The sequence below is a fragment of the Lactuca virosa genome, chromosome 2 (assembly GCF_052849685.1).
Source record: "Lactuca virosa cultivar CGN04683 chromosome 2, Lactuca_virosa_CGN04683_v6, whole genome shotgun sequence".
Taxonomy (NCBI): Eukaryota; Viridiplantae; Streptophyta; class Magnoliopsida; order Asterales; family Asteraceae; genus Lactuca; species Lactuca virosa.
The window spans coordinates 279,502,029-279,524,053 of NC_136427.1; the positions used below are offsets into that span (position 1 = coordinate 279,502,029).

At 37.2% G+C, this 22,025-nt stretch overlaps 1 protein-coding gene across 1 annotated transcript; it reads right to left on the reverse strand.

Annotated features, from left to right (window-relative positions):
• Nucleotides 1-418: 418 nt before the first annotated feature.
• Nucleotides 419-5,527, reverse strand: LOC145161189 (uncharacterized). Its single transcript, XM_079080682.1, has 17 exons — nucleotides 5,424-5,527; nucleotides 4,463-5,097; nucleotides 3,886-4,351; nucleotides 3,587-3,808; nucleotides 3,433-3,515; nucleotides 3,135-3,345; nucleotides 2,876-3,057; nucleotides 2,612-2,803; nucleotides 2,325-2,531; nucleotides 2,152-2,208; nucleotides 1,936-2,070; nucleotides 1,758-1,826; nucleotides 1,535-1,651; nucleotides 1,306-1,467; nucleotides 1,091-1,219; nucleotides 892-992; nucleotides 419-819 (listed from the first exon to the last, which is right to left on the reverse strand). The coding sequence occupies exons 2-16, from the start codon at nucleotides 4,955-4,957 to the stop codon at nucleotides 894-896; spliced, it is 2,826 nt and encodes a 941-aa protein (XP_078936808.1). The 5' UTR covers nucleotides 4,958-5,097; nucleotides 5,424-5,527; the 3' UTR covers nucleotides 419-819; nucleotides 892-893.
• Nucleotides 5,528-22,025: the final 16,498 nt, after the last annotated feature.

Here is a 22,025-nt window from a genome sequence, read left to right on the forward strand (position 1 = left end):
GCGAAGGTGGGACCGAGAGAAAAGATGATTGAGGTAATTTCGAATTTCTTCTATCAGTGTATATTTTTGTTGCTTCATCCAACGACTGAGGTAAATTTCTAATTGGATTAGACTTTTTAGCAGTCAAAGGGGTTTTTTTATAACTTCAAGGTTCATATGATTTGTTTCAGATTTGAAATTTTCATGGATATGATCATGTAATCCAATAAGTGAAACCATAATAACAGTTGTTTTGTTGAAAATCTGAAATCTAAGAGTCTCAAGCTTCACCTCTCAGAAGTCAAACACTAGGTTTTAGTTTCATATCAATTTCTTTGAAATATTTATGTGATGTTGTATATAGCATATGATCATTCAACATTTTTATAATAATTTCTTGGTGATGTTGTATATAGCATATGATCATTTATAAATTAAATGACAAATCATAGAGAAATTATTATAAAAAATGTTGTTTAAGGTTATAGTCATTTTGCACAGTCAGTCATGTACAAAATCAAACAACAAGTTTCGGTCAGAAGCTAACTCAGTCAGAATTTCTAACTCGGTCAGCTTTCAACCCAGTTAGCAACTATCAAACGACCCCTTATTCAAACTCTACAAGGACTAAAAATACCCCTAAAGATAATCACGCGATCGACTTGGTTTGGATTAACACAACATTTACCTCTTCAAAAACAAACACCTAAAACTAGTTAAGCATAGTTTACACCCGTTAGAGAGTTGTATCGTATCTATGACATGACGTCTTCTGGGAAACTTGTTGTATCGTATCTATGACATGACGTCTTCTGGGAAACTTGTCTTGCCTTTACGATCCTGTAATTTAACAACTCATAAAATACAACATTTTCATTTCATGCATAAAATCAATCAATTGCCGATTGTTACCTTCAAACATTGTCAACAAAATCTCGGTATTTCTCTGGTACAAGAGATTTGACCAATGCAGAACCACATTTCCGCATCATAATCTCAAAAATTAATGTCACCTGTAATGTAATTGCATGCAAGCACATGATATGAGTACCATACATACATGCATACGTCATATGTATCCATAATTTGAATGTCAAAATTGAACACATACTTCTGATTTGATATGATGTTGAGAAATAGATGACCATGGAAGAAGTTCTTCTAAGATATCAGACAAGAACTTCTGCAAGTCTCTCGCTTGAAGGCTCAAAACCAACATCTTTAAAAACCCTAAAACAGCCTGTGACCATATTTGTATATAAGAAGTTACATTAATCAATAGTAGAAACATAGCAAAGGTTTAACATCAAGTTAAGAAACACTCACTTTTGTAACTTGTATGTCTTCACTATCCAGCAATTCAAGGATTTCTGACACAAGATCGGGCATCAAATGACAAATTTCTGAGTCGTTAGATATTAGTACAGACAGCGCAGAGACTGCACCACTTTTTATGCAAGGAGAAGACCCAGAGATATACCCCATTATCTGAAAAGTTGAAAATACATATATAAAAGAATGTTAAAGAAGAAAGTTTAATATACTGAGTGATTACCATGGTGATGAATTCATAATAAGGTGCTCTTTTTCTCTTAGATAAAGATGTTTTTTTCAAGATTGAACTTGTCTTTCGAAGGACGTCGTGTGCCACTTTTCTACTTTCTTCCTTGGACTGGAGATCAAAAGTAGATTATATTATACAATTATAAGAAAAAGATGACAGCCCGCTTAATGAAAAAAAAAAGGAAAGAAAGAAATTGCTTAAAGGTTGATCTTACATCTGCTATTGTCACTATGATTTCATTCAGCATATGAACACCATACGTGTTCTCTCCATCGCGAGTTATCTACAAAAATTCATTAGCAAAGAAAACTATTAGAGCGAATTTCACATGGTATATAAATAAGATTGTAAATAAATAATACTACAGAAACAGCAACATAAGAGAATACAACCTCAATGGAGTGAACTAACAAGATCTTGAAGCACGAAAACCGCCGTCTAAGTGAAATAATATCGACAGGGGACTTCAAATCAAGTAATAAATCCATAAGTTGCTCAAATTTTGAAGACTTGAACTCAAAACATTCCTGAATAGATAAAAAACAAAACCAAAAATGAGACATATTTTCTTGACATTCTCTAGAAAAGTAAGTACTATTGGTCCTTACCTCCAAGATTTTGTAAAGAGTGGCATATGCTTCACTTTGAAGGTTGTCATTCTCTTCCTACATAAAAATAAAAATAAGTTTGATTGTATGACTTTAATATATACATATATATATATATATATATATATATATATATATATATATATATATATATATATATCAAAAAAACAAACCTGCAAGCAATCCTTAATAAAGTCGTATATAAGATCAGTAGGATCAATGCTAGTTGCCCCAACAAAAGATGATGCTAGTTCTAGTAGCAGACACATATTTGCATCAACTCTGATTTTCTCTACAGAAACATTCAGCTTAAGTGATGAAATGAAAATCACTTTTATTGTTGAATATTCAGTAACAAGTGCCAAGCATCCAATCGTATCCTGCAAATGTGTATACATATAAAGTCAGAAAGAAACCAAGAAATAAAAATCAGTCAAAGCGACATTGTTACGATCATGACCTTTACAAAAGCACGCTTCATGGGTGACACTTGAAAGAAAACTTGGGTAAAAGCCATCAATAACTCCTCTGAACATGACGACAAGGCCTTGATGTTTCTGGTAGCAATTTTTTTGTCGTAATCGATCCTTGGAAGTTTGGAAGTCTGATCATCATCCAATGAACTCCAGTTTTTGTTGTCATTCACAAGATGCTACAGAAAAAGCAAAGCTAGTACAAAAGAACCATCTAGAAAAACAATTTTTACAATTTAAACATTTATTACCTGCAATGCAATGGCAATATCCTCCAGCATATACGCATCTTTTTCTATGTATGAAATCAGAAGCTTCGCCAAAGATCCAAAAGTTTCATGCATGTCAATTGGTTGGCGACAAAAGGCGAGCAGTAATCCCCAACAACCACGTGCATGAGACTGTAGTTCTTCTCTAATTTCTGATCTTTTAACTTGCAAGAAAAACAAAATTTATGTCAATATAATTATAAGAATCCAAAAATGTTGTATATATTGAGGGGGTAGGTACCTTTTTGGGATGCTTCCCGGAAGGATTCAGCTAGAGGCACAATACTTTGAATAAAAAACTCCAAGTATGATCTACATGTATATTCCTTCAATATGGGTATCAACCAAGTATTTGAGAATGTTAGATCATCGGCATCATGTGAGATAGGTAACAGTGCAAGTGCTTTAACAGGTCCCATAACAATTATGGCAGACCCGATACACTCCTGAAGCTGAAATATCAAATATCAAATATCAAAATAGTGTATTATGTTGAAGAAAAAGAAATAACACATAAATTTTAATGAAACAAAACATACATGTTTTACATCACCAGATGCGGTTGTCATAAAACTAGCAAGCTTTAAAAGTATGTTGCCCATGTATGTATGAGAATATTCCCCTACATATCACAAATATAGACAAAGATTAGAACTAGGTGCTTATGATGCTACAACTAGTAAACGGACATACAAAGTTCGCGAAATAAATCAGAGATGACAGCCAAAGAATGCTCATTTGGAGTTCCTTTCTGTGTACTCAGAACTTCTAGAAGTGCATCACATAAGGATTTCACTATTCTTGATTCCTTGGATCCGTCAGTATCTACATGTTCATATAAATCTACACGGTTTATCATTTCTTTTAAAATATTTGAAGCCCTTATAGCAGTAGCCTCAGATGTCTTCAAAAGACCTAAAACCACAAGCAAAATGTCAGTCAACTAATATAATCATATCAAGAAAAAAGATATATCATATATGTCTGTCTACCTGCTATAGAACCAATGACTAATGAATAATGGCAATTCCATTTTTTTACTATCTTTACTTTATCTGACATTGTAAGTTCAGGTTCGGGTTCGGGTTCGGGTTCAGATTCAGATTCAAAGAATCGAAGTATCTCTTCCATGAAATCCAAAGCATGCATCGCCAACAGTGAGAACTTGGTACTTAAAGATTTTTGTAATTCTACAATGGCTTTTGATATGACTTCGCTTGGTAAACAAGGGAGCAGAATTTTCAACAAATCGAACATGCGAAGAACCTCTAAGTGTTTACATTTTGATACAAGATCATCTTTAGAACCATCTGCTGATCTTGAACCAACTGTTTTAATTGCCGAGGACATACATGTTTTGAATGATTTTAGCACCAACTTGCTTGCACTGTTTTTGACAACAGGAGATTGGAAAGACTTGAAGACCTTCACAACACGATCTTGAGCACATTTTCTAACCTGCAACATGCACAATAATCAGTGAAGAGTAAACTATTTCTGAGTTGAATATTAGTGGGTAATGTAAACAATATATATTTATGCTTGGCATTGGCCACAAGATAAACATACCTTTGGACGTTTATCTATTGCATGCTTGATGAGCGTCTGGAAACCTAATTGAACGAATTTCGAATCGGCCGAATTACACAACTCCAGCAACAATCCCAAACACTTGAGCAAAGCCCTCACTCTCGAAACCTGCAAACCCTGACATGAATTATCTAACAGATTGACCACAATTTCCACAGCCCTAGCCGCGGTGGACATATCTATAGACTTCTTAGGAACCAGAGGTAACACAAGTGCCAAAAAGGACGACAGCGCAGATACTACATCATCAGCATCATTATTATCTGTTTTGGAGGAATCAAGGAGGGCATCAATGGTGGCATAGTAGTAATCGAGGGGAGTGAGGGACCGAGATTCAGATTGGGCGGTAGAAAGAAAAGCAGAAGCAATTGCGCAGAGGTGGAAGTGTTGAGGTGCAATGGATTTGCTGTAACGGTGTAGGAGTTGTTGACATATATCAGATTCACCGGTGAATGAGATAGTGGATTCTTCCATGAATACTTCGGTAGATTGTGGCCGTTGTTATGAATTTTTCATAGTCCGGGTTTCAGTACTGTAGGTTTTATAAATTGTTTCTGTTTAACACTATCAATAAAAGCAAGGTAACTAACAGAACCAGCTTTTTTGTACGTAACCTGTAAGAAGAAAGTTGCAAAATATCTAAATTAGACAAATCCGAAACGTCAAATATATCAGTTCATAGTAACTTCTCTATCAATTTCCAGTTCTGGAATAAGCGAACATTAGGGAACCAAAACCCCCAAATAACCCTAGAAGAGAACATATAACATCAAACTCAAGTCTATTTGTTTTTTTTTTTTCTTGAATTGGGTCTCAAAACAAAGACAATCTCGTAAAACTAGAGAAGGAAAAAGCATACAGACGAACAATCCATGGATTTTTATATGCGACTATGTAATTGTGTCAGAAATTAATATATAAATAAAACGATGACAAGTACCTCAAAAATCTCTTGCTGGTTCTCTCGATCGAGCGATGGAGATGATGGTTTATGATGGCTATCCGATGATGGGGTTGAGCCCTAATTTAATTAGAGAGAGGAATAGAGAATGACGGATATAGACGTGACCAAAAAAACCGGTTCACAAACCGAACCGGTCAGTGAACCGGAAACCGGTTTACCCCCGAACCGGTTCAGCCCTGAACCGAACCGCACTTGAACCGAACCGCCGGACCAATACCAATTCGCTGTAGTTACCGTTGAGACCGGTTTAGAACCGGTTTAGTATGAACCGGTTTTTTGATCCGGTTTTGAACCGGTTTTGCATATGCCCGTTTTTTTGTCTTATTCTAACGGCTATATAGCCGTTTATGGCTGTTAGACACCCGATTTTTGGTCCATTTTGGCCATATTCCCCAATATTTGATAGTATAAATAGCTATTAGATGTTTTGGGTTAACCAAACCTCAAAAAACCTCTCTTACTTCAAAAAACGCTCTTAATTCAAACAATGGATTCGGCTTCCGTTGGTATTGGAGATTCATCAAACACTCTTACCGTTGTTAGCATCAAAGAAACAAATAGAAATCCGGCTATTTGGTGCAACTATGATTTGTGTGTAATGTCGAATGGTCTAAAAAAGGCGCGATGCAAGAAATGTGGTGCTTTTTTTAATGAAAAAGGGAATTCGACATTGAAAACTCATATGACAAAAAGATGCCCCGCGGTGAAATTTGGGTCAGGTCATAATCAAACAACAATGGCGAATGATGCAACATTGTGGAGTTACGATTTGGCTAAAGTTTGGCTAAAGTTCGGGATAGGATGGCGAAGTTCGTGATTCAAGAATGCTTGCCTTTTGACCACTTCGACAACAAACGTTTGACTTCACTCATCCAAGATACTCTCCAACCACGATATTGCCATGTGAGTCGTACTTCTATTAGACGTGATTGTATTGAAATGTGGAAACTTGCAAAAAATGAATTGATTTTAGGATTTCAATCTTTAGAAACCGGTGTGAATTTAACTTGTAATGTTTGGACGGCTACTCACGGTTCACCGGATGCGTACCTTTGTGTTACCGCTCATTGGATTAATCCAACTAATTGGGTAATGATGAAGCGTACGATTACGTTTGAATTGTTTGAGTACCCGCACACCGGTAGAAATTTATTTAAAATTTTAGATTGTGTGATCAAAACTTATAAACTTGAAGGAAAGATTTTTTTCTATATCTTTTGATAATGCTTCAAACAACACCGTCGCGGTTGGACAACTAAAACTAAAATATAAACCAATTTGCGATGGTGTTTTTTTTCATAGTCGATGTGTTGCACATATCATTAATTTGGTTGTGCAAGATGGACTAACTAGCATTGAAACTATAAGAGATGGTTTCAAAGACATGCTAAAAGATATTTTTAGTTCAAGTAATGCTCGATATCATAATTATATGCAATTTTGTGTCGATGCGAATGCCCTCTTTTTAGGTCCGAATTGGGAAAATAATATCCGATGGAACTCCACTTGCAAAATGTTTGAATGTGCCTTACGTCAAAAATATACTTTAAAAATGTTCCATGACAATCTTGCGGACCGTAACAAGGTTACGGCTTATCCGGAATCAAGTTGGGATACTATCAAACTTGTTACGGACATGCTTTATGTTTTTAAAAAAGCAACTACTTATTTATCGGGGGTTTATTACCCTACAAGTTGTTTAGTTTTAAACCAAACTTTTTTAATGAGTGCGAAAATAAATGAGTTTGAAATGAGGAGCGCAATGTTTGCTAATATGATGAAACCGATGAAAGCAAAGTTAAAAAAATATTTTCAAGAAATGTCTCCCATTATTACTTGTTCCGCCGCTTTGAATCCGTCTCTAAATGTTGGGGGGTTGAGACTTTAATTGAAAATATTTGTTACGATTTGGGTTTATTGGATGATGACATTGATTATGCATCAAAGGAAGTTTCAAAATTTAACAAAGTTTTTCAAAATTTGTTTGAAGTTTATTTAACAAAATATGGTTCAACAAACATTCATGACGTGATGCAAAATACAGGGGCATCCGGATCCACTTCTCACCAAAATAACGAAACAATTAGGCTTTATAATACTTTAAGGAATGAAAATTCCAAACGAGCTCGGTCTAACACCCCTAGTAGCGAGCTCGGAAGGTACATTGGTTCCGATTTCTTGTCTCAAATGAGTATTCAAGAGTTTGAAAATTTTGATATTTTGGCTTGGTGGAAAGGAAAGGAAACCCAATTTCCGATTCTAGCCGCTATGGCTCGTGATCTACTAAGCTCCCAAGCTTCTATGGTAGCTTCGGAATCGGCTTTTTCTGTTAGTGGCAGGGTTATATCACCAAGAAGAACAAAACTCACCCCTTTGTCGGTGGAAGTGTGCATTTGCTTGAAATGCTACCTTGATGGTGTGGAACGGATACAAGATGTTGAAGCACTAGAACGCACATCGTTGCATGCCGAAGCACGAGTACATGAGGAAGAAGTAGCAATGGGAATGTCGGTGCCACTCACCCTAGAAGAGCTCGAGTATGAGAGAGGATTGCGCAACGACATGGCGGATGACGAATAAATACAATGACTACGGACTTGGAATGAAGACTACGACGACAACAATGTTCCCTTTCTGAAGATGTATTAGTATGACGACAACAATGTTTTATATTTGGATGTTTTGTGTTTTTATGTTTGAAGTTGTATTATGTATTTCTAATATAAAAAAAACGAAAAAAAAAATGAAAAAAAAGGTTGAAAATTGCTCCAAAAAATGTGTTGATTCAAGTTGAACAATTTTTTACATATATTATGTTTTTCTACATATACACAAACATAAAATTTAAAACCAAAAAAAAAGTTAATACATGAAAAGATATGTATATTATTGAACAAGAAAAAAAAAAAAAAACATTTTGGCAATATGGTCCATATGGATGTGTATGTGTATGTATATATGTAAGGCTTATAAGCCTTTGCCTTCCCAATCCCCCAAACCACCTACTGTGAAGCCAAATTTTTTTTTGGTTCAAGACAATCTAGTGCTTTATACTCTAAACAAAAAAAATTCATTCCTATTTTACACTTATTAGCCCAAAAACAAAAAAAAATTAGAAAATCTTATTTGCGTCGAACCGGTTTTGAACCGTTTTTGGACCGGTTTTTGAACATGTTTTTGAACCGGTTTTCTGAACCGGTTTTTGCTGAACCGGTTTCTATTAAACCGAACCGGTTTACATATGTTCGGATATTTTTGGGGCAGAACCGGTTTGGAACCGAACCGGTTTGGGGGTGAACCGGTTTTGACTACGTTGACCGGAACCGAACCGATTTTCTGAACCGGTCCGGTTCAGAAAAAAAACCGGTTTTGCATGCCTAGACGGATATGGAAACCAAAATAAATAGGCTAGCTCAGGGCCGGTCCAAGCCGATTTGGGCCCGGGACAAAGACAAAAAATGAGGCCCTTTAAAATTTAGAAAATTAGTATTTTTTTAACATCAAGAGATTTTTTATATTAAAAGGCTAGCATAGACCTAGAAAATACAATGACAATAAAATAAGAATGTTCTCCTGACAGTGTAAGTAAAATGTTTGAGAAAGAATCAAAAATCTTCAGACGTCAATAAACTTTAGGATCTAAACTTGGATCATCAAGGTGAAAAGAAAATTTTAAGCAACAATAGCCTCAACTACACTTGTGCATAACAAAAACACATTGGCCAATCTTACACTTATCACTTATCAGTTATGTAATTTATGGTGCTTTGAGCGTCATGAACAAGAAACAAGGTGAGATAGAAATTTGTTCTTAAACTTCCATCATTACTAGGATCCAAATTTTGAGCCATGACTACAATATAAGAGATCACTCTACTAAAACTATTATAGAAACATCAAACAAACAGCCAAAACATTAACTCTAAATCATACAAGTCTCCTAGGCATTTTATCAAACATATGGAGTCCATATCCATTAAAGGAAAACAATGTACACTAGCTCACATAACAAGCTTCAAGACGGCCTTCTATACAACCATATGAACAAAAAAAAGCACATAGAACCTAAAGACTAATCTTTGTAAACAAATTCAAAATTAAGCTTCAACAGTTAAACCCAATAGAAACTATCATAAGCAACCACAAATCAAAACCAAGTTTCCAGCAAAAAAAAAAAAAAAAAAAAAAAAAACTACCATCAATATCGTTGAAGGAATAATCAAACAAGATGGAAGGTTGATTGAGGATTTGATGTCTTTGATTAAACTCATTGAAGGTTGATTCGTGAAGGATGACGTATGAATGAAAAAACGTTAGTGTAGTAAAAGAAGCGTAAGAACGCAACAACGCATGGTCTGAAATATAAATCGATAAAAAAGCCTTAAAAGCATAACTCGCTTTAGGAAGGTTGGTTCTTGAAAACATTGTATTGAAAATTGAGAAGTCGCTAAGAATTCAAAAAATATGTAAAAACAGCTAAAAGTAAGTTTCGAACGAAGGTCTTCCACTTCAAAACTTACATGTGCCTCAACCATCTCAACTACAAACATATTTGATTTTTCTCTACATAATATATTTTATATCAGCTAAAACTATATGTATATATACTAATCAGGACTCTCGTAGGGGCCCCGAGATTTGGAGAGGCCCGGGGCGGTCGCCCAACTTGCCCTCCCTCTAGGGTCGGCCCTGGGCTAGCTAATTTAAAATTCACGTAAACTAACCAAATTTTGTAAGTGTTTTTCAAGGAAATAACTGTTTTTTTTTAATAGTTTGCAAAATAACCACAGTTTTGGAATGCTGGCTAGAGTAGGCACAAAAAGCCACCCAACCTCTCAACCTAACCCAATATATCTGATCTAACCTGACTCGAACCCAACCTAAAATTAATGGATTGGTCAAGATTTTCATACTATCCCCATCGGGGGTTATATGCGAGCAGCTCACCGATTATTTAATTTGAAAAAAATAAAAAGTAAAAAAAAAAAAACTGCAGTGATCCGCTCACCACAACAACCCAGTTCGTCCATCTAATGACCCATGTTTCTAGCCACGTGTCCATCATCAAAAGATGGTGTTACATTAATATTTAAGATCAAAAATTAATTTCATAAGTAATCATATTTTACTTTTATAAAAAAATAAAATAAATTATATATAAATACATGATTTCTTTTTCTCTACGAAATAAGATCAATATAGATGTATATTTTTTTACTTCTTTTTATTAAAAATTGGTTTGGTTCAGATTGCTAATGAGTGTAGAAAATTGGATTGGTTTGGGTTGTATAGGTGGAAGAGGGAGAAATTAATTTTTTATAGAAAAATTGGATTGGGTTAGGTTGGTAATGGGGGTAGTCTCAGTATGTTTAAGTTAAATGGGTCAGTTCGCCTAACTCATTTATTTAAATAGGTTGGGTCGAATAAAAAATGTTAACCTATTTTCAACCCGCCAAGGCGTTTAAATTTAATACATATTTTATTTAATTTTAATAATATAATATTTCCAATTATTTTATGTATATTATTTGATTATTTGATATCTATATCTGTATAAAAGATTATGCTTTAATTATAAGTATAATTGAGTTCAAAATAGTATAAGTATAAAGTATAAACCTAATAAATTTTGTCGGGCTTTGATCCTATATGTAGCCATTTTACACAATACTTATGAATGCAAACCTACATCTCTAATCTCTACTCTCTAATCTCTAGATATTATTAAAATAGAATCTTTAATTCACCCATGAAACAGGACCCTTGAATTTCAATTCTAAACTTTCTACCCTTAGATCTGTTTGATTACATCACCTTGACCAAAATATAGACGCGCGTCTAATTGTAACTCACAGTCTTACCTTCTGCATGTTAAAAACCCTAATCTCCTCTACACACGATTAACCGTCGTCAAACCACATCTCCTATTTCTCTTCCCTTTTTTCTCTTAAGTCTCTGGCAGCCATTTGTTATCACCACCCTCCGTACGTCGCCTTTACAACTTACAAGAAGGTAACCTACCATCCCTTCCTTATTAACCCTCACGTGCTTACCTAAAACTTCTTCCCTATCAACAGTATGATCAAATCCCTGTAAAACGCTAGTCGGAGACACCGTTGTTGAGGATCTGCTCCATTCCCTCACCCTATAGACGATATGTACCATTATTCGAGAATTAAATGAACTCTTGCTATCGAAAAATTTTCTATGTGATTATGGATTTAGAGCGCTCTGATTGGCTTGGACAAAAGGTTATAATTTTCTCCTCTTTGAGTTGATTTTCTTGCTGAAAATTAAATCTGAAGAATGCTTACTCGTCTTTAAAATCATTTATGATTATATGGATGATTATAGCGTATTGCAAAACCATCTCCCCAATCATAACCTGGAATCCTCCTGAAATCCGACTGGGTAATCTCTTCAATTGGATTTACCATGCTTTTATTTCTTGAATCGATTAACCCCTTTGGGCTTAAAGAAACCCCTGATTTTGGCATGAGTGGAAATTTGCAGCTTCCGTTCACCACCCATTCAATGAAATGCCTCAAAGGTTGCTTCTGTTTGATTTTGCCTCTATCATGAAAAGAGATAGTATGTTGTCTGGTCTATCCCCATCTTATTTCTACCACCATTCAGTTGCACTTTTGTGTCTTTTTGTTTTAGCCTATGGATGCAGTAAATGTGTGGGATGCTATTACTAAAAATTCAACCCAAAAGCCAAATGAGCTCAAGATTTTCTATCTTTAAAAACTATAAGTATTGCTAACATTGGGTCACAAATAACCGTCCAATGTCACCCATTGGTTCTTCCCAACTTTACATCACAGTCGTGTAAACTCTCTCTTTACGATTATGACAACGGTTTTCATTCTGATTCTCCTTCTTTCCCACGATTTGAAGATTGTATCCCTCACCCATGATACCTTATATTTCCGTTTCAACTCCTCCTCACGTTTATTCAACCCCCAAGGTTCAATTCATATAAATAGAGCTCTATTGGGAGATGGAACAAACATCGTAGTCCAGTTCAATTCCATGAATCTTCTCTCTCCCTCTCAAATTAATTTTCAGGAGTTAGGGTTTATTACAGTTACACATCTATTCTCTTGCTTCATCTCCATCGTAAACGAGTTTGTGTGATGTTTTTGGAAATTGGGAATTTGGAATTGGAAGTCAAAGACACTCAATTTGTTCTTAATTTACTCTCATCTCAATCCTTATATTTACGTTTGGATTTTTATGCTATCGGGGAGTTCACGAATCTTGTTTTAAAGATATTACACCATTCAGACCGTATCTGAAACTGGATGCCAATTTCTTTGTCATACTAATGCTCCTTTTCAGTTGTTATTGTTTACCAAGTTGTGTGAATGGAAGATAACATCGATCATTATCCATCTTGTATCATAATTTATGCTTCCATTTGAGGTTATAATTTTTTATCAGCTTAGTTCAGATATTTGAGCTCTCTTTTTCTGGCTAATTTCTCCTCTGATGCAACTCCTTTCTCCCTTTTTATAACGTCCCAAAAATAATAACCATAATTTTTATTTTTAATAATAATAAAACTATTCATCAAAGGTATTTACAAAACCACGGTAGAAAATCAGAGTATGTCAACAATCACCCAGAAATACATCCGAGTCTAGTATTGCGGAAATCATGGTGTATGCTGTAACGCCCAAGTCCTGGTACGCATTTAAATCATAAAGTATTCATTTTGTAAGAGCTACTCGACGAGTTTGTAGCCCTAACTCGTTGAGTAGAAGCCGAATGGGACGCGGGGTTTAAGTGACCTACTCAACGAGTCGAGAGCCTCGACTCGACGAGTAGGGCTGCCAGGAGGAAACCCTACTTTCGGGGTTTTTCACCATATTTAAGCCACTTAATCCCACTTTAGGGCCTCCTTTGCCAGCCTCCCTGTCCCTTAAAACTCTAAATCGTTTGAGAGCCCTTTATGAGAGAATCTTGAAGTTTTGAGTGTGTTTTTGTGCTTGGTAAAGGAATTGGAAGAACTAGAAGTCATAAAGCTTGGAGAGAAGCTTTAGATTTGGGATCTCATCCATTTTTGTCAGCCTTCTGAGGTAAAAAGTCCCTAACTTGATTATTCATAGCTTAGATCTCTTCTAGTTTTGATTTATGGGTCTTTTTGACCCCTTTGAGGAGAATATGTTACCCTTCATGGATTGTGTATCAAACATTCCCATTTCCAGTGATTTTTGGCCCTTAGAATCATAAAAAGGGTCTTAAATCTGTTCTTGTCCAAGTAATGGCCATATTCATGGAAGTAGATTGTTATAACTTGAGTTTGGGTCCATTTGAGGTGTGCAAAGCCATCAAGTCGCCAACTTTATAGTGGGCCATGGAATCAATTTGAATCTGTATTTTGGAACCCTAGGTCTGAGGAATCAGGTGTATAGGTTAGATCTGCAAGGGACTCGACGAGTTCATATAGGAACTCGACGAGTCCGATCGAGAATCCCCGTTTTGTTCATAGAACTCGGCGAGTTGTCAAGGAACTCGACGAGTTTGATTATCTTGTCCCGTTTTTTATTTCGTTGGAACTCGACGGGTTTGAGGATGAATCGACGAGTTAGTTCGTCTAATCACGATGATGAGTAGCCAGGGAACTCGGCGAGTCATGAGGTGACTGGGCGAGTTGAGTCGCGGTTTTAGGATTTCTGAGTTTTAGAACTTGGCGAGTCGATATGTTGACTCGACGAGTTGGGTCTACCCAGAAGGTTGACTTTGACCAGGGGTAAAATGGTCATTTTACCCTAAGGAAGATTAGTGGATTTTGACTAAGTGTTATTCTATATGATTAGCCGGAGAGTTGTTGGAGCAGCCATCGGAGATTCCTCACTCAGGATTTTAGCAGTCAGCATTACGAGGTGAGTTTCCTCAGTAGGAACGGGTCTAAGGCACCAAGGCCGGCCCGTATAAGATATTATTATAGTAGTTGAGTGGGGGTGGGGCCCGAATCTCATAGTAGTTGAGTATGGGTGGGGCCCAAATCTCATAGTATTGCTTGAGTATAGTTATGTGCCTGCTTGATAGAGTTAGAGATACTTGTTGTCTGTGTGATACTTGTATGCATGACAGTAGTTGAGTGTGGGCGGGGCCCGAATCTCAAAATAGCGGAGTGTGGGCAGGGCCCGAATCTCCTAGACAGTGGAGTGTGGGCGAGGCCCGAATCTCCTAGACAGCAGAGTGTGGGTGGGGCCCGAATCTCCTAGACAGTGGAGTGTGGGCGGGGCCCGAATCTCCATGAGAGTGGGCGGGGTCAGTATCTTCTAGTTGCATGTTATATGTGTATGGTATGTGGTAGTTTGGGGAGACTCACTAAGCTTCGTGCCTACAATTTTCAGTTTTGGTTTCAGGTACTTCCGGTAGCAAGGGGAAGAGCCCAGGATGATTGTGGTGCACACATCATTAGTTCAGTCTGGGATGTTTTGACTCTGATATTTTGATATAATTGATGTGATGTTTGAGATGTTATGACATGTGCTTTGGATAACTATGGTTTTTAATAATACTTAAAAACGAAATTTTTGGGTTGTATTTTTGAGATGTTTCAAGTTGGTATCAAAGCCTTGGTTTGAGGTATTCGGGCACACTCTCGGGTGTGTCTGAACTCAAACTAAGGACTTGGTATGAAAATTTTTAAGGAAAAATCATTTTTAGAAAAGAATTTTGAAAAGATAAAATAATTTCCAAAAATAGAAAAGGGTGTGGTGCATGCAATCAACCGAGCTCAAGTAAGTACTCCCAAATTATCCATACAAGTTTATGTTATGATATGCTTATGAGAGCTGTTGAGAGAAAAACTTGAGAAACACACTTGAAAAAACGTTAGAACAAGTTATATTGCGGAATAAAGTTTAACTCAAAGGATCATAAAGCTCAACAATAATAAGTTAGCGTTAGATAGTTAGATAGTTAGGTGCGGAAATGTAAGGAAATATAAATGACAACAAGTTTTATATCAAGTAAACACTTTAGCTGATTCTTAACGAGGATTGGAAACAAACCAAGTTAGTGAGTGCGATCATTCTAAAAGTGATTAAGTCAATAATGACTTGCTCCGAAGGAGAGATTACGATCTTAAAATATGAGTTTAAGTTCTGAAGATCTTTGAGAATAAGAGAGAGTAGTGAGTGAATAAGTAAGATATGAGATTCAAGAGAGATGTGTATTCAATCAGAATAAGAGAGCTCTATATATAGAGTCTCGAAGATTACTGATATTGCCATATATATACATATTTTTAGGCAATATTTATTTACATTTTTATTAATATTTTGGTTATTTGCATAGAATTATGATACTTATGAGGATAAATTGTAATTTGCAGCCAAAGTTAAGCATTTTCGAAGTAAGGGACTAGAATTGACAATACTTGGAACTTTGGAGGCTTGAAGGAAAGAATGATGAAAAACCCAGCAAAAAGACGTGCTCACGACGTGAATATCTTGATGTTCACGACGTGAGTCGAGTGTTCCAGAAGATATGCATCCGGGTGAAAGAGTCCTTGTCGAATACGTAAAGAGCGCACTCACGACGTGAATCCTTATGATTCACGACGTGAACTCGGGAAATCAGAAAACTATGAATTCCCTTGCCCATTACGACTTGAAAAACTTTTTGGATGATTAGAAGGTTACCTGAAGACGATTCTGAGCAGAAGAAGAGTTCTTAAATAGGCTTTCAACACCAAAAAGAGTAGAGGTTCATATTTAGTTAATTAGTTGGATAATCATGAATATGTTTTATACTTTGAATCGTTTTTGCTTATTTGTTGTCATGAGCAGCTGAATCTAGCATCTCTTGTCTAGCTAGATGAAGCTTCTGAATTATGTTTTAGCTTAATGACTATTGGATTTGATTAGTTGGTAAATTGCTTGTGTTTGATTATCATTACCTAGCATGTTATTTTAGTTCCTTAGTTGCTTAAATTCACGTTCTGTGTAGCTTAGTGACCATTAAATTACATGAACTTGAAACATAGTGATTTAGTGAACATTGAATTGCTAGAGCTAGGATCGACCAAAATCTTAGATAAGTGATAAAAGTAACTAATTTAGCTGTGCTAGAGAACATAATTTATGACCATAATTGTATTTACTTAGATAAATCTTACATAGCTCACCTATAATTAATAACTAATTCTGTGTTTTGCTTATGTGTGACCATACTAGGTAGTTCATGAATTGGTAAAAAGATTAGTAAATTTAGACTTGAATTGCTAATTACATAATAATTGGTGACCAACTTTGATATTCCATAATTATTAGCTAAACATAAAAAAGAAGTGGATTCAAACTAGACAGTAGTGTTTTTAATTAATTGATTGAATTATGTGATTTAAGTTCGTCTGGTCTTGCAAAATCAGATAAAACCCAAAATTTGCTTTAAAAATTAGGTAAATTTAGTAGTAGATAAATTAATTAGTCAATACCGTTCCCTGAGATCGACACCCGACTTACCCAACTATTATATAATTTTGACTAGGTACACTGCCTAGGTGCAACTAGTTAGTTAAGGTAGTTAGGTTACAAATATTAAAATTAGGTGTAGCTATTTGCACGCATCAATTACAAAGTCTAAATTTGTCTAAGGTGGCCATGCAAGGCACACTGGATAAAGCAAAGTAAAGTAAAAAGATAACAGATAAAAACTAAGGCTATTGATTGATGAAGATAACTACGGATGCGGTCTGTGATTGCGGTTGAGAGACTGATTGCGGATCAGGATGTGGCTTCGGATTGGTTAAAGTTAAGAGGGTCACTTTCATGTTTCAACAATTTCCCCCTAAGTGACCTCTTCAACTTTCCTTTCATCTGTCAAGCTTCAGGAATCTGATGAGAAGCCACTAGAACTTGCTTACTTCTCCGAGCCAAACAATTCCCCTGGAGATTTCAAACTTTACTTCAGCAATAGTGTGTTTTGACTTGTGGACTGCAGTTTGAGTGATCTCTAGTTGCTTCCGGGCCATGCGATGCATGGCAGTCATTGGAATGAAATATTTTGTTTCATTATCTTTACGTTTGAAAATGACTCCAAGATCTGGGAAGTTAGTTGCTCCAAGGGATCTTTCTTGAAAACCTTTAGTCAACACTGGAGCTGGATCAAGAGGAGGAAGGTTGAACTTCTGTACGAGAGCTGGGTGGATATCTGCATCAATCTTAGCAAAATCACAAACTGTTTCTTTCAGAAACGTACAAGCCCTTTCATACGCAATCTTCATTTTTGGATACTTCTCTGACTTAATCTGAAACACCATAGCAATCAGAAAGACTTCCTCCGGATTCATGCAAGGAAAGTCAGCTTGGGTTCGGACATAGTCTTGATTTCTTCTTGTGAGAGTATACTGAATGAAGTTTGATTTCATAAACTTCTTGGGCTTGTAGTTCTTGACTGCGGTGGGCTTGTCGCTTGACCAGATGCTATCGATTTTAGATCCATGCTTGGCATGAAATCTGTTAAGTCTTTCAAATTCCAGGGGCAACCTCTGATAATCAGGGAGGCTGCGGTGAAACGGTTCAAAGACAGTGAAGAATTTTGCGTTGGGAGAGATGGGAATGTCCCAATAACCGTCAGAAGGAGGTTCTGCATAAGTGAGATAAGGTTTGTAATCTTCATCAAGTAATCTTCGGGTAGGATTGATCCATGAATTGATAAGGGATTCATCCATAGTAATGTCAAAGCCATGTTCCCTCCATATCAACTCTGCAAACTCAGCTAATTTCCAGTCAGCTTTCCTTTGCTTGGTTGCGGGTGAGTCGTAGGAGTTCTCGGATGACATTGTTGGGGCTAAGTTTCTGAAGTGAAGGGGAGTCTTCGGTTGCAGGGAAGAGGGATGTTGAAATTCTTGGACTTGTTGTTGCGGTGGAGACTGATGAGGAGAATAAATTAGACTTTGATGAGGAGAAAGTACAGGAGTCTTCTTTTGGGGTGATGGTTACAGTGAAGGTTGTGGAGTGAGAACCTTTTGTTGGATGATGGGTTGTTGAAAGATTGGTTGCGGTATGATTGGTTGCTGATGACTGGGATCGACTCGGATAGGAGAGTGTAAATGTTGATTCGGATGTGAGTGCTGATGAGAAATGTGGTCCGAGTCACGGTCTTCACTTCCCCCTTTTGAGGAAGGAACACCTTGTTCCTCCTCAACCCATTGTTTAAGACCGTCAATTTTGGGAAAGACATCATTAAACTGTGACTTGAGAGCTTCACTAAGCTGTTGATTGTTGGGGATTGTGGTGTTGAATAGAAGGTTGTGGATCTCCTTGATGAGTTTCAGAATTTCCTGGCCATGAAAGTTAGAAGATAAAGAGCGCCTGAGGCTGTTGATTGTCGTTTGCAAGACCGCGATTGTGGACTCATAAGCATTGTGAGTTTCCTCAACAAGCTCCTTTAAATGAGCAGCTTGACCCGCAATGGTTGATTGGAGTTCAACTTTGATTGTGGATACTTCACTGATGAGTCGTTCCGTAGTGGCCATGAACTCTTGGTGATCAGCTTTTCTGTTTGTATCCAGGGCTCGGATACCCATTTCAACCTTGAGAGAAATTCTCTCAGCAACCAGTCTTTCCCTTGCTTCTAGACGTTCGGCTCTTTCAACAAGTGATTGCAGACCGGGCATATCTTCAGGCTGCGGTTGATTGGACTTTACTGCAGCCAAAATCTGATCGACTTTGTCTTGGAGGCTGAGGAATTCCTTTCGAGTGATAGCCAATTTCTTTTTCTTCTTTTTCTCCTTGGGCTTTGATGTTGAATGCTGGGATCCGCTGGATTCTTCTTCTTCATCTAAAATCATCATCAGGTCATCTGATTTCTCCGGTTGGTTGACTTCATTTACATCAAAGTCATCAAAACCAAAAGTAGGTCTGGAGCTGATTTCAACTGTGGTTCCGTCATTGTTGGATTCATGGACATCAGTAGTTGGAGGGGGCTTGGATGGACCTGCACCACCTGGAATGGATTGAGCGTTGCGGATGGTTTCAGCTATTGCGGACATCCAATCTTGAACTTTGAGGATGGTGGCTACAATGTTGGTGTTATTGATTGCATCCGCCCAGTACTTAGCAGCACTTTATATCTCCTTCTCCTTCTGCTGAAGCTGCTTTGTTTGTTGATCCTTTCTCGCCTGAAAAGCCATGCGGAAAGCTTCATACTTTTTGATAGCAGACTCGGTAGTAGGACGTTCCTGAGTGAAAGTATCATCAGAATTATATTCTTCAAATCCTTGATGTCGCACCGAGGTGTCCCTCGGGTTAATGGATCCTTGCACATTGGTGCTCACCATGCCTAAACCACCTGATTGTACGGTAAACATAGTAGGATTTCCTGAGCTTCCTCGGTCTCCTTGACCTGTAGTCAAGTTTGGCCTCGACTCAGTTCTGGCATGGGCTGAAGAATTGCCCTGCGGTTGTGAAGGTGTATTGAGTGTATGGATAACAGAATTAAGTATGGAGCGCAACTCCTGTTCCTTAAAGAAATGAAGGCGGGATGCCCTGGAGACCTTAGGGCGAGAAGAACCAATTAAATCCTCTTGGGATTTAGTTGAGGGTGAGTCTCCATGTTTTTATGAAACGAACACACTTGTTGTGTTCGAGTGGCTAGAGAGGGTTGTAGCAAATGGGTCTATGTGGACCCCAAGGACTACCAGAGCCTTTTGAGAGGCTGCGGTATTTGTCTGGTCACGCATATGGCTAGAAATTGGGTTTGTTTTCTGTCTTTTGAGGGTAAGAATTGGTACGGAGTCATTATCAGACTCATCTTTAACATTGACATGGGGAGTTTGAATTGGATCAGAATCTTCATCAGAGGACACAACGGTCCTGGATTTACGTTTCTTGGATGTTTCACCTTTATTGGCCTTGTCACGGGGGGCTTTCCTTGATGATAGCTTCTTTAGCCTTCTTGCTAGTGGAATGTTAGACTGTGTGGTAGAAGTTGGGGTTGCGGTACTTTCTGGACCATAGGGTTCTATCGAGGCTAATATGGACTGACTGGGTAGAGGCGGGGTAGAAAGGTATGGATCAATACCTTCCGTAGCCTGTATGTGATCTGTGACTTCTTGAGTTTCAAGTCCAACAGATGTCAAGATGTGTATAGGTAAACGTCTTAGTGGTCCAAACACAGATTGGTCTTTCGAAGGTGTGTACCTTTTGAGATCATGAGTAACGAAGAAGTTGATGTCGTTGCCCATGCTGATTCTTGCATCACGGTGAAGGTCTGAGATGCACAAGGATAAAAGCGTGCAAAAGTGAGCTCTGCTGAGGTTGCCCTCGGATTCTCCTTTGGAATGTATTGGAGAAAGTCATCCCATAAGATATGCCCGTAGTTAACATCGTGTCCAGTGAATATGCTCCACACCAGTTCCAATAGCTTGAGGCCCATGTTGTCCTTGCCTCCGGTTCTTCCAGAGAGACTCCGGATTATGAAGTGACAGACAAACTGCCAGACAACAGGCAATTGATTTTTCTTGAATTCACCTATACCTTTGTGCTTCTTTTGGTATCCTATTTGGTAGAGAGAAGTGATGATGTCAGTCACGCTTGGAGAGAAAAACTTTGTAAAGGGATGAATATGAAGGTTGATTGCATTTAGGAACTTTTCTTTGGTCAAGATGACCAAAGAATCATCAACCAAGTTCATATGAACTTCTTGTAGATTGTTGAGTGGGCGAAACGCTGAGAAGGCACATTTATAGAGGGTTGAAAGTGGAACAACATCAGTAAACGAACCAAAAGCTTCAAATAGAGGGTGATTTGATATGAACTTGATCATCAGTCGAATGGATTCGTTGTAGGATGAATGATCTTCAAAGATTGCCCTAAAATTGCTCGAAGCAATTGATTGCGATTGATTTCTCGTAGTGGAATCAGAACCAGCGGGTTGCGCGGATCCAGAAGCTTTTGATTGCTTCTTCGAAACTCCAGACTTCACCATTTTGAAAAAAGGTTTTGAAGAACTTGCAAAAAGCTTTGAGTGAAAGAGGGATGAAGAAGAGAAGAATTGTCTTGAGAGTTCAGAAAGCGTAAAGCTTTCTTGGGAAGGAAAAAGAGTTTATATAGTTCGGATATGAAACGTTGATTGTATTTACCCTATCTGTGGCAGTTAATGGTAAAAACCCTTGGGTTTTAATCATTATCAACCACAAATAAAAAAGGTGAAAATAAGTTTTTTTTTTGCTTTTCCAAAAATGTGGCATTTAATGAAATGTCAGGCCCATTATCACACGTTTGAAGAACATATGGTGAGGGGCAAAATTCCGTTGAATAAAGGTGGAATGTGGAACGGATTAGACATCTTGGGGTAAAGAGGATTTGACAATTTAAGAAAAAATATTTCTAAAAAGATTTCTTTTACGGGAAACTGATTTATTTGTCATTATACCTAAAATAGGTCTGACACCAAAGGATAATTTGAAAAAGGAATTAAAACGTGATGTGCTATAAAACAAATGTTTTTTTAGAAAGTTTTTCTTATTTAATGAAGAATCATTAAATAGCACACAATGTTCCGGGGAATTTATGAAGTAGTTGAGAGTTCATTCAATGTGACTGCGGATTG

Bases quoted from the DNA above. Each gene is read 5' to 3' on its own strand.
- LOC145161189 (XM_079080682.1), bottom strand. From the start codon at position 4,957: ATGGAAGAATCCACTATCTCATTCACCGGTGAATCTGATATATGTCAA. The intron at 4,352-4,462 runs GTATGTTTATCT...TGCATGTTGCAG, and splicing joins CAATAGATAAACGTCCAAAG to GTTAGAAAATGTGCTCAAGA. The intron at 993-1,090 runs GTATGTGTTCAA...ATTACATTACAG, and splicing joins AACATCATATCAAATCAGAA to GTGACATTAATTTTTGAGAT.